Source organism: Chiloscyllium punctatum, chromosome 7 (assembly GCF_047496795.1).
Source record: "Chiloscyllium punctatum isolate Juve2018m chromosome 7, sChiPun1.3, whole genome shotgun sequence".
NCBI lineage: Eukaryota > Metazoa > Chordata > Chondrichthyes > Orectolobiformes > Hemiscylliidae > Chiloscyllium > Chiloscyllium punctatum.
This window is the reverse complement of record NC_092745.1, coordinates 71,393,627-71,409,513: the sequence shown is the minus strand read 5'-3', so window position 1 is coordinate 71,409,513 and position 15,887 is coordinate 71,393,627. Positions and strand designations below refer to the sequence as shown.

The window sequence follows — 15,887 nt, the reverse complement described above, 5'->3', positions numbered from 1 at the left end:
ACTGCCACTAACTCTTCTTCTACTGAAATGTAAGAGGATATTTGATTTACTGAGTGCATCCCACTTCAATTTGACAATCAACTAGTTTCAACTAGTCCTCCTTATCACTTGCTGGTGCCATTCTTCAGACAAAGCCAAGCTGCTCCTTGTTTTCTCCTGGTCAAACTTGAAAGTAAGATTGAATTACTTTAAAGCACATTGAAATCATGTCATTGTTTTAATTTGTTTTATTTGACATTCATTTCATTTTTGTTTGTACAAAAGAAAACACATATTTATAAAGTGCAGCCTGTCAACAGGACTTTTGTTTTACAAAACAAATTGTAACAATTGGAAATGTTCTAACATGTAACAGTAATGCTTTACAGTAGCTTGCAATAATCAAATGAGCTGGCAGAGCAAACAGTGCATCATTCCCAGAATCAAGCTCTGAACAATTTCTTATCTTATTGCTAACATTCATCTATTTTCTATTCCTGTTGCTGCTTCTAAGGGTGAATAATTATGTAAACAAGAAAAATATTGTTGTGGTGTGGTACTATGATGTATTTTCTGATCAGAAAGTTACTGCACAGCAGTGAACATTTTACATAAAAAGATGTACATATCTCTTACAATCTAGGCACATTGACTAAGCCTGTGCTCTATAAATTAAATAAGACCAAAAATCAATATACAATATAAGAATCAACCTACCAAAATAAAACCCTACTAGTCAGAAAATGCAATGATTTTGCCTTTCTTGGGCTAAAACATTCAAGTTGAAAGTTCTATTGTGCAAATTCTAACCACTTTAATAATATATAAACTTCAGAAAGCAAGAAAAGTTCCTGAGCTTTGTATCAAAAAATAATATTTTATACAAAATGTATTTGTTCCCCCATAAATAAGTACAGTTCAGATAATAATTACTAATGTTAGATAATAAATATTAAATTTAAAATAAATAATAAATACAGCAAGTTGTTGAAGCCATGTAAAGATCATCAGATTTCCATTTCCACCCATTTTGTGTTGAGATTGGTGAGTCATGCCAAAGCAGCGTTCCACAGGAGTCAGTGGACCCATGTAAAAGCTTAAATAGTCAATGTTGTGAGACATCTAAAAATGAAGGACAATCATGTCCAAAGTTAATGTCATTCTCACCAGATATGCACACATGTGCACTTTCACCAAAAATCACTGAATAGTTCTTAGGCATACAAACTGGAGTTGATGTTGCCCAACATTGAACAAAGATATTAGGGACATTTACAGTGCCATTCTATCTATTTGTAGCTAGAGGTTAACAGGAAAAGGAATCCAAATTGTGAGTCAGGACCACAGCTAAAGGCTATGTGGAAAATTAAATGGTGAGATGATCAAATAGTTCAATGTGCATGTGGTTGCTGAACTGAAGAGTATTCAGCTTCAGTAGTGAAGATAGGGGAATGAAGAACTATTTGCCATTTGCTTTTTTTTTCACTTTAAAATCAGAGTATTTATATAAAACATTTCTTCAGGTTGCACTGAATAAAGCATCCTTTGAAGCGATCTAATTTGCTTCTCAGGGCAACTAAAGATGGGAGCCAATACTACCTTTCCAGCATCAGCCAAGTATTGACTCTACATCATTCATTCTGTGAATAACATACAGAATCGGATTAATGGGCAATTTATCCATGGTTTGCTGGATGGATAAGATGGTAAAAATAATTTGAGGCCAATCATCTTTTGATAGTTTCTTCCTTCTTTCAGGTTATCTTCTGGCATTGCATCATTGCACCAGTGTTCTGATGAAAGGTTACTTGACTCGAGACATTAACTCTGATTTCTCTCCACAGATGCAACCAGACCTGCTGAGCTTTTCCAGCAATTTCTGTTTTTGTTGCATCGTTGAGGTCACTAATTAATCAGGAAATGCCAAAACTGCACATTGATGAGTGCCTTTTTTGGGTAGAGGTGTGGGGTTAGTAGGAATATCATAGCCAAATCTGATCCTGCTGTCACCAACATCTGCACATCTGCATTCTAGCTGGGGTCACTAGACTGTGAGCAGAAATATGAACTCTAATTGATTTTAGCCCTCCCTCACCCAAACCAATTGTAGCAGCTGTGTTATTATCCTGGTGTCTATTACAGTAGAATCATCCAACAAAAGAAAACATTTAAAGTTCTGTTGACTGCTCTTTCAACAGGGCATGCCCCTGTGGATTAACATTGTCCAAATTGGAACTGGAGGATTTGGTGCTGACAGAACCTTGCTTGTTGGGTGTAGATTCAGGAACACTAAACGAAACCACTGGGCATGGCCCTTTCAAATTATTGCAGACCAAACTGCTGAGTGTTGCAGTATTCACAATGTCAAAACCAACTTTTCCACCGAAGGTGCTGGGTTTCCAATATGCAGGAGAGCAAATGATGTTTCCCATTAAACCTTTCAAAGAGAATGGGGCACCCATCTCGACCATAGATTCCCCGAAGATGGCTCCAGGTCTTGGTTTTTCTATCATCAGGCCAGGATACAACTCGACGGCATCAATATCTCCATAAAGTTCTCTCAGCTCAGCTGCCATCTCATTCTCTCCTGTAACATAAAGAAGATATTGTAATGTAATTACTATTTTTAAAAAATGAAAAAGGTACCATACATTCTCAGTATCAAGTGGTAATCTTTATCATGGTGGTTTTGGAGGAAGGTCCACATACTCAGGTGTCAGAACTTTAATGTCATCAACAAGGAGACACTAACGACTATTGTCAACCTGGTGATGCATCCTATCCCTCAAATAAATGGGACATTCTAATCCCTAAGCAGATGAACTCCAAACAGAAACATTTATAAGAGAAAGCTTGGAAGTATTAAGTTTCAGTGTTGTATTTACCCACAAATAACTCATTGGTAAAATGAATGGTTCCTCCCACCTACATTTTGTTTCAGTATCAGTGATGTATCACAATGTAACTGTTTCCTATACTACTCATCCTGAAGTGACCTACAAGTTTAGTGCTAATTAATGCTGTATGACAGTCACATATTAAAGATAAGGTTTGTTTGGAAATGGGTAATCGCACTGCCAGTAGAAAGGTATCAGAAAAGAAGCTTTCAAGCTGAATTTGAGCCTGAGAATATAGAATTAAAGAATAGCCTGCTGACTGACCCTTACCTTTTTCATTTACACTTAAATTGTATCAAATATTATCTAATTACTACTTTTGGATGAAAACTGTACCTGTAAGCTCTTCAAAAGACTCATAAGGCTTCATTAAGAAGTGTTTCCTATATTCGTTCAGAGACTTGTAACGCATCTGCCGTGTGTGTTCAATGGTAGAGATAGCCACTTTAATCAATGCTGCATTTATATTTCTACCTCCAGCAACCTGTAGGAAAAGCAGTATTATTAGCTTTAAAGCTTTCAAGGAATCCAAGTTCCACTGCCAAATAAGCAGTGAATAATCAAAGCTGTATTTAATGAAGTTTCTATGGTTGCTGAATTAAAGAATTGGAAGGTGAAACAAAGCCAGCATTAACTGCAACATAAGGACTATGACATGGAGCGTACACATTTGACACAACAGTTTAAGTGTTAATATTGCCTCCATTGTTGCAGCCGAAATGACTTGCTGGTTTTACACCAAGATGTAATAGACTGAAGATGAGCTGATTCTTACCCTGCCTGCAATCTGCCTGGTGAATGAAGCCACCATGTTGGAGATGCCATGTTCGAGCAGCACAGAGTTATTGAAGAGGAATTCACGGTAACTGTAATCTTTGTGCTGGATGTTGAAGGAATCAGGCATCAGGGGATGCCAGTGATAGAGGGTATTGAACTCCGATGCAATCCGATTACTGTATTGGAATTGTTGGTTAAAGAGCAGCTCTGGATCAAATTTCAGCTTGAAGTGATAACCACTCAGATGTTGCACATAATCTTCAATTACAATTTTGATTGTCTCCCCTGTTAACATTAATAATAAAATTTAAGGATTTATTTTAATGCAGAAGGTTTCAATGCCAAAATATATTTATTCAAACTTCAATTTAAAACTGTGAAGTTCTAAAAGTACGCTGTTTTTATATTTTATGCCAGCATGCTGCTCTGCATCTTAATATGGGTTGGTCCAAAGGATCAGGAGGTACTTTAGAAAGCAGCGGAACCTGCTGGATCCACTCACCTATCAATATAAGTCTGGTTGTCTGAAAAAGCCGTTCATCATCCCAGTCAGGGTGCTCCACTTTCAACACATCACAAACTCGGTTGTGTTCCCGCAGCCAGATAGTTGCATACATCATCAACCCTGGAACAAGGCCAAAGAATTCTTGGCCCACAGCAAACCGCAAGTGGTCTGGGATATGGGGAGGGTAAGTCATCTCTACTTCTGCATCCTTAACGGTGGGAGGATAAACCTCTCCATTAAGAACCTACAAGAAATGTTTGTGGATTAGATAATTTCATGGAAGCTTCATACAATCACTGCCAAACAGATCAAAGGTACTTGGGCATTGAACATGCAAATATTGCTGCCTCTTTTAATACACGATAACAAATTCTGTTTAAACATCTACCTGATATTTAAGTTTTCCATCCATAAATAGTCTTAATTTGTGCTGCCGATCCAAAGTTTCTCCATAGATATGGCTCAGGTCAACCTGCAAAATATAAATTCACCATAATTTTAAAAGTAGTGTTGGAATTATAAATATTTTTTGATATGAATTTATTTATGATAAGCATAATGATTAATCTTTTTTATGTTCAATATTTGTGAATTATTGCTGAAGCCATATAAATGATTTCTACTTACACCATGTCCTAAACCTTTTGTAAATTCAGGGCCTCGGCTCTGGTCAGTCTTAAAAAACTGGTGGGTGAAATGCTGAGCAAAAAAGGCAAACATCATATTGGTCTTTTGTGGATCAGGTACAAATTTCTTCCTCATCAGGAATCGCTCTGCTAAATACTTGGGATCAGGCAGTGTTTTCTTTCCTGTGAGAGAAGAGAGTGAGATATCTTTAAAATTAGTTCTGTTGAAGTGGTGCCATCCCACCCCAATCCCGAGGGGTATCGATTGTATTTGAATAACAAACCTTTTAAGAAATGTCAGTAAGAGCAATAACATTACTGTCTTTTGCTCAATAGAAGAAACATGGATGGAGATAGCACCATTCTGGACAACATTTTCCACCCAAATGGACACGAATTCAATAAGAAACACTTTATTCACTTTCAAGCCTCATGTAGAGCATCTGAGAGTGGGAACAGGTGTAGACTGTACAACCCTTCTAGTAGGTCAGTAATGTGTACTTGTTCTGTTAACTCACCAACTACTCCCATTGGTGTTGGACAATCTTCAGGAGTTGGAGGAAGACTTCTGGTGTAGAAGGAGATATTGGCGTAGGCTTCCCAGCTCTTGTATGCATACTTTGAATTGTAGGTAGGAGGACTGTCAATCAAATGAGATCTGGCTGTTGTGGAGAGGAGAATTATTTTCATAATCAGATCCTACTTGCCCCATTCAACTCCCAACAATAGATCTGCTGTCCTTAATAATGTGGAATTATTAAATGCACTTGATCAAATGAACCACAAGGTTAAAAATCCTATCCCCACTCTGTGTAGCAATCCACCTAATCTGATCACTTTCCATCCACTAGCCACATCTTGTAAATTCATACATAATTTTATTTTGAGAGCAATATTAAATATCCCAACTTTCATAAGTGCATTTACCATGCCCAACGACAACCTTATTTTATTCTCTTTCAGGACTTCCTTTTCCAACTTTGCAGAACTGACCCTCTGACCTCCCCCCCCCCCACCCCCCACCCCCTCAAGAACTGCAAAACTCACTGTCACCTTCTGAAGAGCAATTAGAGATGGACAAAATGCTGACCTAGTCAATAATGCCCACGTCCCTTAAACGAAAGGTTATTTTTTTCATTAAAAGAGGAGCCTAATAATATTTACATCTACTCTGCACATTTAATGCTACCACGTTGATTTCAGAATGATTGCAAAAAAAAATCCAAATAAAAGTCACGGGGACGTGGCTTTATCTCACTTACACGTTAAGACGTAACGCATAATCCTGTCCCTTAAGAAAGGGATCTGGTTAACTAGATTCCAAATTCCTGGATAGTGGGTTAGGATGTGATGGACTGTGTTAGGAGTCGGTTTCAGGCTCAGTTTCACCCAGGTCCAGAACTCGGCTGTTGGGACAGAGGACATGCATTGAGATGAGGGTTCAGGTAATCAGAAGGGTGAACACTGAGCGCGCACGGCAGACAGATTGTCAGTCAATCGCACGACTTACGTGTGGTGCAGTTTTCCCCGTAAAATCCAGTGCGAGTGCAGTCACATTCATAGCTGCCGGAACCGACCGCGGTGCAAACTCCCCGGTTCGCGCAGGGGTTGGAGCAGCAAGGGTTGGCTGTGAGAAAAACACAAAAGGTCAAGCTCTCAGATCATTGTACAGCCCTGTGTTTCTCACCTTGATCCAGCAACACGGCTTAAAATCCCTCCCAGCCGAGTTGATATTCAGTTGGATACATGATTTGGAGATGCCGGTGTTGGACTGGGGTGTACAAAGTTAAAAATCCCACAACACCAGGTTATAGTCCAACAGGTTTAATTGGAAGCACTAGCTTTCGGAGTGCTGCTCCGATTTAGAGATGTCGGTGTTGGACTGGGGTGTACAAAGTTAAAAACCACCTGATGAAGGAGGGGCGTTTCGCAAGCCAGTGCTTCCAAATAAAACCTGTTGGACTATAACCTGGCGTTGTGTGATTTTAACAGTTGGAGACGGTTACCATTAGCGTTACTGTACTTTATGTACTTGTATAACCAGCCCTTGTTCAGTAACCTACAGATCAAAAATCTGAATCCTACTCAGAGCAGGAAATTTCAGTTTGTTTCAGTTGTCTGGAGCTGACTGCGCTGTGAAAGCCCACACTGTAGTCTGAGGGCTCATCACAGCCAGTGCCTATCCTGGCCCTCCCTAACGCCAGCTTTCTGCTTACCTGCCTGGTGAAGAGGGAGAATCGCGGCGACCAGTAACAATAGCATTCCCCTTGGGTTCGCTGCGCCGGCTTTTCCAAACATCGTTGCTTTCAGTTAGAGGCTGTTCTCAATCTGCTCCCCAGCGCTACCCTCGGGCTTTTTAAACACTGCTCTTGCTCACGGATGAGTCACACAGTGACGTCTTCCAGCTCCAGTACTCACCCCGACTTCCCCCTTCATCACAGCCCCCGTCTATTTCTCACTGTCTCCTCCCGTACCTCTCCAATGCTGGTTTGTAAAGTTATTATTGAATTTGACACCGAAACGTTTCCCTCCTGTGCTCCCCTGCCAACTTTAAACCCAGTAATCCAGCACCAAAAACAATTTCTCTCTATTCACTCCATAAACCTATTGTGATTTTCAAGAACTCTACCAAAATCCCTTTAGTCTCCCAAGAAACAATTCCAGTTTCTCCACTCTCCTACGTCCCTTTAGAGAAGTCCCTTATCCCCGTTGCAATTCTTATAAATCTCTTCTGGACTATCTCTATATACGTCTCAATGTTTGGTTTTCAAGGTCTGACATACTGCTCCTGCTGGGGTCTCATTAGAGTTTTACAGTACTGTGTATGGTTTTAACACGAATTCCTTCTTGTGCACTCGATTACCTTGTTCATAATAAAACATTGTCGATACTGGGAAACACACAAGCTATCGTCAGAGTAGGGGAGAATTTCAATTTGAACCCCTTTACAATTGTTTTTCTGTTTTTGTTTCAAACTTCTCACAATCGGTAATGTTTTTCTCCTCACATACTCGGTAATGATCGGGGAGAATCCTAAAAGTGTTTTGCTGTTTATTTCATTTATGTTGGGAAGGTAAATCTAGCGTGTGTGTAAATTTTGACACAATTGTAATAAAATAATGTGAGGCTCCTGAAATCTAGTCTCTCATTCCTATCATCAATGGATAACTCTTGCTCAACTGTTTTGATCTTGTTGACAATAAATTGAAGGTATTTGCTCTGATACCGCCATTGAAATTTAAAAGAAAGCAACAACTTTCAACTGTACGGTCAAGTCATCATTTGTATTATGATGTTAACTAAGGAAGACATCCAGGGGAATTTCACCTCTCATTTTAATATATTCAAATGATGCCAGAATGTGGTGACTGTTGAAGCTGTTCCTTGTATTTTACTGTGTTGTTCATTGTCAATTTGTACTAGACAATAAATCATCATTCATGCTGGCCGTTGGTCTGCTAAGGATGCCAACCTTCTCACTGGGGAACACTGATAGTTTTAATGTGCTCTTATTTTTCATCTATTTGTTGCTTACAGTTGGGCGAACTGTCTTCTTGGAGAAAGTGAGGACTGCAGATGCTGGAGATCAGAGCTGAAAATGTGTTGCTGGAAAAGCGCAGCAGGTCAGGCAGCATCAAAGGAGCAGGAGAATCGACGTTTCGGGAATCTTCCTGAAGAAGGGCCCATGCCCGAAACGTTGATTCTCCTGCCCCTTGGATGCTGCCTGACCTGCTGCGCTTTTCCAGCAACACATTTTCAGAACTATCTTCTTGGTCAACTTGACGTACTCTCCAGGTAACATCCTGTCAGCCTTGAGCAGAGTTGGTGAGAGTGGCAGTAAGGCAAGGTTTGGGTCTTCGTTGTTTCTCAGCACTTTTGACTGCCTGTCTTCCACAAGACTGTGTCCATTTAGATATTGTGACGAGGCGACGGTTTCAAAGCCCTACTGTTTAGAAAATTCCTTAACCTCTCTATGGGTGGATTCAAAGCTAGTCTTTCGGAATGACTTATTGAGTGAACAGAACTCAGGTTGCTGTAGTGCTCTTTTCCTTGTTGGAATGTACATCTCTATGATTCTATAAGTGACACAGCAGAAGCCCTAGAGGCACAATTGCTATAAGATCAGGAGCCCTGAGACAGCTCAACAACTTAGCACCTAAGTGATACAATGAACATTTTTGGAAAATAAGGCAGTCCATAAAAGCCTGGTGTCCGATTTATTTATCAAATTTATCCTGCAGTTTAGATGTTTTAAAAAGTTCATGATTGGCACAGTGATACTAATAGGGATATGATTTATGTTTTAAAAGAAAGATAAGTTATTTCTTAAGATATTTGTAAAGAGCTAGGAATTATTTGTTCACTGAATACATATCCTCGGATGCCATATTCACTGTGGCAATGCAGTCATGGGCCAAGTCACAACAAGCTTGATTTTCTGATCAGTAGGGTTTCTGAATGAATCGCTGCTGCTGGCAGAGGTCATCGTAAACTCAGCTTTTTGTTCACTTTCAATCAGATGTTCCAATTGCAGACCCCGGGACATACAGTAGACTTTGTTTTTACATCAGCTGTTGTATTCGGTCATACGGCTAAAGGATTCAAGTCTTTCAGGGGAATGTGTAGTGAAATTGGGAGTGGGTGAGTGAGTGTGAGAGTGAAAATGTGAATGGGTGAGTGAATGTGTGAGTGAATGTGTGAATGTGTGAGTGAAAATGTGAGTGGGTGAGTAAACATATGCATCGATGGGGTGGTACCAATAAGTCAGGTGGGTAGCAGTAGTCAGATTGAATTGGGGCACAGTCGTATAGAAAGGTTGTCAAGTCAGGAGTGGTTAGGTCGGGGGTTGTGAGGGGAGCAAGTCGTCAGTGTGTTAGTCAGGGTGGGGAAGGAAGTTAGACTGGGGAGGATTCCTGGGGATTGGGGAAGTGTTTAGATTTGCAGGTGAGTTGAGCTACATTGTTAATCACTGAGCTACACGGGGGACTAAACAGTGCATCATCTCCAAGGTAAATATTTGAGTAAGAGGTGAATATTTAGCACAGGGTTTGGCACTGAAATCAGTTCCTCTTGGGTCAGTTAAGGGGAAGGGGCGGGAGAGCGGACATGAGGGATGTCAGACCAGCCCTGATCCGACCAAATGGTGGAGCAGGCTGGAGGGGCCGAATGGCCTATACCTGTTCGTGTCCCTGAGGAGGATCCCGGCGGCGCAATGGGAACTTTGAAATTCCCGGGTAAGTGAGAGCGCCGCGGAATCCCGACAAAACAACAACAACTTCAGTACAGTGCGGCGCTACTCCTATCACGGCAGCACCTGGCCTTTGGACGGTATCGTGTAATTAACTCTTCCAACTAATGCATACCAGAAGGTGCTATCTGGTGACCTGAAATGATTTTTTAAAAAATTGCTGCAAACACACAGCAGTTAAAATCAAAACGATAAAGGACAATCCAGACTTGGATTGATCCGTGTATTCGCAAATCGAAATGTTGGCTCCCCTCAAACGTCCCTGAAAATCTGCTGCCAATTTGTAACAACTGACATCTGGAATGGTCCACTTTTTTTTTGTAATGAGGCGCTAAAATTTGCCTGGGCTTTAACAGCAAACAAGTTGTGGTGGTGGATCGCAGTGGTTACAGCTCCCATTCACATTCCTGGCTGCTATCCCAGTCTGCCCTTACGCAATGTTGTCTTGACAAGCTGCGTGTTGTGCGTGGCCGGAATCAGGCCATCCTACGTGAAAGAGGCGGGTCTGTATACGTGAGCAGGGGGGTCTCCGGGGTGAGGGAGCCGCTGAGTCAGGTAAAGATTCTGGGAACGCGTGAGGCCACACGAGGAAGAATGGGCTGGAATTTCACTCCCCTCCCCCACCCCACTCCCCCCTGCGAGTTCGACTCAAGTGATTCTCTTAACAAGAGCGGACGCTAGCCCTTGTGCCCCTATTCTGTCTGTTTCTTGGTAAAAAAGAAATATACAAAACAAAAATAAACACATGACTCATGAAAACTAACCTGTGATATTTGACCTTTCAGACCCCCACTGCGTACACATACCCACTTCTCATTCAAACGGCCCTGTCCAGACCCCATGCCAACTTATGCCTGTGACTCCACTCATTGTCTTCACTCCACTGTACAACTAACTCACTCAGTGCTCCCCATGGGAAAACCAGGAACCAAACTAAAATAAAGTAATTGATGAGGTTGCTGTCGAAAAAAAACGACATTTCTCTAGCTAATCTCCTACAAAGACAAACAGTTCACTCAATCCCTTCCCTTGTGGAAACAAACATTTCCATTCTTTATGTAACTCCTTGGAATTGTATTTCAAAACGACCACTCGGTGCCTTATTTTCTTTGCTCCCGCCGCACCCCACCCCCACCAATAAAAATGGTAGAGGCTGGGTTTGGTCTGAGATTTTTAAATTCTGGCCTCTGCCAGCGTTTTCACCAAAAGTGCAGACAATGCGTAAAAATTAAGGCCTACGTGTGAGTGTGTATCCAGTGAATGTGTGTGTGTTCACTTACGAAAGAATATTCTCTGAAGTTTAGAATGTGTATGTGAGAATGCATACATGTGTAGCAGTGCAAGCCTGACTGTATAGCCTTCAACTAAATAAAGAGAATGGCTTTCTCCAAGAGCAAAATGGCTTTAAAATACTCCGAGAATTACCACTCTGAAAATTCATCCAGAAAGTGTTCGTTTCTGTTTTCACACATGATTTAAGAAAAGAAACATCATGGCACCAGCCTTCCACCTCTTTTTAAGACTGGAAACAGAAATAATTTCAAATTCAGACCAATTTATAGTTCATTGTGTGTGATGTCCAGACTAGTGATACTGATTGACACTCTGTAACTGTAGCCTTCATAAAATGAGTTAGTTTAATCACATTTAGCCTTCGTACCTGCAGCAGACCTTGGTTTTTTTTTGCACTGTTTTCAATATTAAACAAATGTTGACTTTGCTATCTGCCCATATGAAAAATAATAACTATCTCATTGTTTGTATCTTGACAGACAACTGGAATCTATATTGCAGTTTATTCACAAGATCTATATGCTGTAGATAGCTAAGAAAGGAGACAGTGTTTGTCACTACCATAAAATCCTTTCTGATTTGAGAAGTATTATTAATCAGTCTGAGAGTCTCCCACACTGTCTGACCTAAAAACGTGACCTATTTTAGTCTCTATCATACAAAACCTACCACATCCTTGTTATGGTTTCTGATCTTTACAGTAATTGAGAATATCTTTTTGAACCAGAGAGCACTTTCAAGAGAATGCTCCCATCTCTTTCATCAACACCTTGTTCTCATCTTTTATCAAATAAATAGTCTGTATTATTCAAGTTCACAGTTTTTACACAAAACTTTGTTCCTCTGGCTGTGTACATGACAATGGATAGTAAGATTCTGCCATCACTCTCAGTCCATTGCAATCTCTTTTGCTGTATTCCAAGTGGTGTTCTGTTCTTGAGGATCTCCCTTGAATGCCCTGCACCAGGTTTTCTTTGTAAGGTTCATCTTCTTTTCTGGTGTGATAGGGTCCATCCCACTACCATTCTGGTCCAGGAGGCAAGGTACACATCCTGCCAGCATCAGTCATCTCTTTGTCACGATGTCCTGCCAGTGCCTCTGACCAGCCCTCTATAGCATTCCTTCATTGGTAATCTTTTCTCTTCCAGTGCTGCTCAGGATCATGTACTGGTAATGCTGTTGGGAGACTCTCACCCATGTGGCACCTTTAGTGTTTTCTTCAATGCCTTAGTGATGGAGAGTGCAGTTAGTATTCCAATGGATTTGGAGTGTCACGGCTTTGAGACCGTGTTGATGTTTTTAGAATCCCACATCCTGTAGAGTCACTGAGAGACTGATGCTACTTTGCCAAACCTTGTATTTGTATCAATCTAGGTAAAAACAATGACTGCAGATGCTGGAAACCAGATTCTGGATTAGTGGTGCTGGAAGAGCACAGCAGTTCAGGCAGCATCCGAGGAGCGGTAAAATTGACGTTTCAGGCAAAAGCCCTTCATCAGGAATACAGGCAGAGTGCCTGAAGTGTTGAGAGCTAAGTGAGAGGAGGGTGGGGGTGGGGAGAAAGAAGCATAGAGTACAATGGGTGAGTGGGGAAGGGGATCAATCTGGACAGTATCCTCCCTGAGGAGGGGAAGTGATCGACACCCTCAGGGTTTTCATTGTCTGATGGTAATGGGGTGTGGTGGAAGCTTGTTACCATCCAATCACCCTCATCCAATCAGACTTGACACTGCTTACCACCAGGGACTGTGTTTTGCAGTGTCTATGATTCTGTAACAAGCAAATCCATATTGTCTGTCAAATCAATAACAGAATCCCTACAGCGCAGAAGTAGACCATTCAGCCCATTGAGTTCATACCGATCCTCTGAAGATCATCCCACCCAGATCCCCTATCCCTGTAGCCCTGCTATTTCCCATGGCTAATTCAGCTTACCTACACATCCCTGGACACTCTGGGCAATTTAGCATGGCCAATCCATCTAACCTGCACATCTTTGGACTGTGAGAAGAAACTGCAGCACCTGGAGAAAACCCACGCAGACACAGGGAAAATGTGCAAACTCCACACAGTCTCCAGAGGTTGGAATTGAACCCGGGTCCCTGGAGCTGAGAGATACCAGTGCTAACCTTTGAGCCACTGTGCTGCCCCCTGAAGGGAAGGATTGCATACAATGTGCAGTCTTGCTGTACTCCAGAGATAATGTTGAGGGAACCCATCGTGCCAGTATTGGTGCTGATGCAGCAACTGGAGTCACTATATAAGGCATTGGAGGTGTTAATGGAGTGCTCCCAAGTGTTTGATTGTCTTGTGATATACCGGTGTGACTGCCAATGGATGCTATCAAAAAGCTTCTCGAAATCATTAAATTTCTGAATTTATGTGGCTTCTGATAGTCTTGGCTCTGCTGCGTGATGTTTCTGAGTATAAAACCCTGCTCATAGCATGACCTGCCCACTCCAGAAAGCTGCTTGTTCTTCAGCAAAGGGACCATCTACTTTGGTTTTCAATCTGTAGAGCAAATGGAAAAATGAATGCAGTTATGGACTATTTTATAAGTGGTGAGAAAATTCATCAAGCCAAAGTACAAAAGGATCTGGGAGTGCTAGTTCAGGATTCTCTAAAGGTTAACTTGCAGGTTGAGTCCATGATTAAGAAAGCAAATGTAATGTTGTCATTTATCTCAAGAGGGTTGGAATATAAAAGCAATGATGTGCTTCTGAGATTTTATAAAGCTCTAGGTAGGCCCTATTTAGAATACTGTGTCCAATGTTGGGCCCCCACAGCTCAGGAAGGATATACTGGCACTGGAGCATGTCCAGCAGAGATTCACATGGGTGATCCCTAGAATGGCAGGTCTAACAAACGATGAATGGCTGAAGATCCTGGGATTACATTTATTAGGGTTTAGAAGGTTGAGGGGAGATCTAAGAGAAACTTACAAGATAATGCCTGGTTTAGAAAGGGTGGATGCTGGGAAGTCGTTTCCATTAGGCGGAAGACTAGGACCCGTGGGCACAGCCTTAGAATGACAGGGGGTCAATTTTGAACTGAAAAGAGGAGACATTTCTTCAGCCAGAGAGTGGCGGGCCTGTGGAGTTCATTGCCACGAAGCGCAGTGAAGGCCGGGATGTTAAATGTCTTCAAGGCAGAGATTGATAAATTCTTGATCTTGCAAGGAATAAGGGCCATGGGGGAAGTGTGGCTAAGTGGAGTTGAAATGCCCATCAGCCATGATTAAATAGCGGAGTGGACTCGATGGGCCGAATGGCCTTACTTCCACTCCTATGTCTTATGGTCACAAAGCAGCACAGTGATGTAGACTGTGCCGGGTGTTGAGAGTTGTTGTTGCAGTTGGTGAGGTTTCCTTGCTCAGGCAGATTCGCGATTACTCCTTACCTCCATTCATCCAGGAGATCCACTAAAGTCCAGATCTTGTACAATGTGTCTGTGAGCTGTGTTAATATGGTGATCCTGCCATGTTTCACAGCTCTGCTGATATCTTATCAATCCTCTGTGTCTTGTTCTTCGGGCTCTCCTCCTGTCTTCATTCTTCAGTCGCATCTTTGTCCTACTGCTGGATAGGCACAATGCTATTGTTTCTTGTATCAGCTTTGCTAAAAGGCAACAGGTAAGGACTGAGCACCGTGACCTACTGAGCATGCTCAATGGAAATGCTGAATGGCTGCTGGCCTTTTGTAACATCAGTAGGCTCAGGATCAGAAATACCTCCTTCAAACTGGAACACGTGCACAAAAGTGACCAAAGATGTTTATAGACAGCTACGCCCTGGATGAAACTGACTACATTTGCTTCAGTAGTAGATACAGGATATCCCAAGAAGATGGTCCAGACTTGTCAAGGTGCTTATGGAGGTACGGGTCACCATCCTGTCTTAGGTAAAGTCCACCTGAAGCTATAGGAGACAACAACAACAATGGACCAACCTAGGAGAAGGACATGTGAATCCAGCCCATCCTCTCCAACAGATTCCCAGTATGCGTGAGGTCAGAAACATCGAAGAGCAGTGAGGAATCTTCAAAAAGAGGGATTAAGAAGAATGGAGTCACCACCATTGGGTGGACGGTTGGGACCAACACAGAATGATGGATCATAGACCCATCCTAGGAACTGATCGATGAAAACAGTTGTCAAAGAACAAGAGAGATCAAGAAAGGAACAGGGAGCAATGATGAGAAGTGAATGAAGAGTACACAAAACTGGGTGAAGCTTCCATGGGGAGTGCAACATGGAATAGAGGTAATAGGATGAGGAGCAGGATGGTTCTGGAGTTAACAGAAGGATGAGGAAAACCAAGCTGCAAAGACAGAACAATCCTTAAACCGTGCCAAAGTCTGTGACCGAAAGCACGTTGCTGCAATGTAACACAAGGTGGCTTCACAAGATCATACAGGATTGGGGTAGAATAGGAAGCCACACCACTCGCTGCACCAATCAGAACCCTGGAATTGTGCAAAAGGGAATTGCTGAGAATGCGGTAGCGTGTGTGCTCGGAATGCGGCATGGGAGTTTGTGGGATCATACTGTGCGTAGATAGATCC

General features: G+C 41.9%; 1 protein-coding gene across 1 annotated transcript; it reads right to left on the bottom strand.

Moving 5' to 3' along the window:
* Positions 1-242: 242 nt before the first annotated feature.
* On the bottom strand, positions 243-7,112 carry ptgs2b (prostaglandin-endoperoxide synthase 2b). The gene is made up of 10 exons (XM_072573957.1): positions 7,001-7,112; positions 6,295-6,411; positions 6,047-6,190; positions 5,303-5,446; positions 4,786-4,967; positions 4,547-4,630; positions 4,156-4,402; positions 3,652-3,938; positions 3,213-3,360; positions 243-2,566 (listed from the first exon to the last, which is right to left on the bottom strand). The coding sequence occupies exons 1-10, from the start codon at positions 7,080-7,082 to the stop codon at positions 2,148-2,150; spliced, it is 1,854 nt and encodes a 617-aa protein (XP_072430058.1). The 5' UTR covers positions 7,083-7,112; the 3' UTR covers positions 243-2,147.
* Positions 7,113-15,887: the final 8,775 nt, after the last annotated feature.

Excerpts from the sequence above, each read along its gene's own strand:
- ptgs2b (XM_072573957.1), bottom strand. The coding sequence starts at position 7,082 with ATGTTTGGAAAAGCCGGCGCAGCGAACCCAAGGGGAATGCTATTGTTA. Across the intron at positions 5,447-6,046 it reads TATGCGTTACGTCTTAACGT|CCAGATCTCATTTGATTGAC; the intron begins GTAAGTGAGATA and ends TCTCCACAACAG. Across the intron at positions 3,361-3,651 it reads CCAGGCAGATTGCAGGCAGG|GTTGCTGGAGGTAGAAATAT; the intron begins GTAAGAATCAGC and ends CTTTTCCTACAG.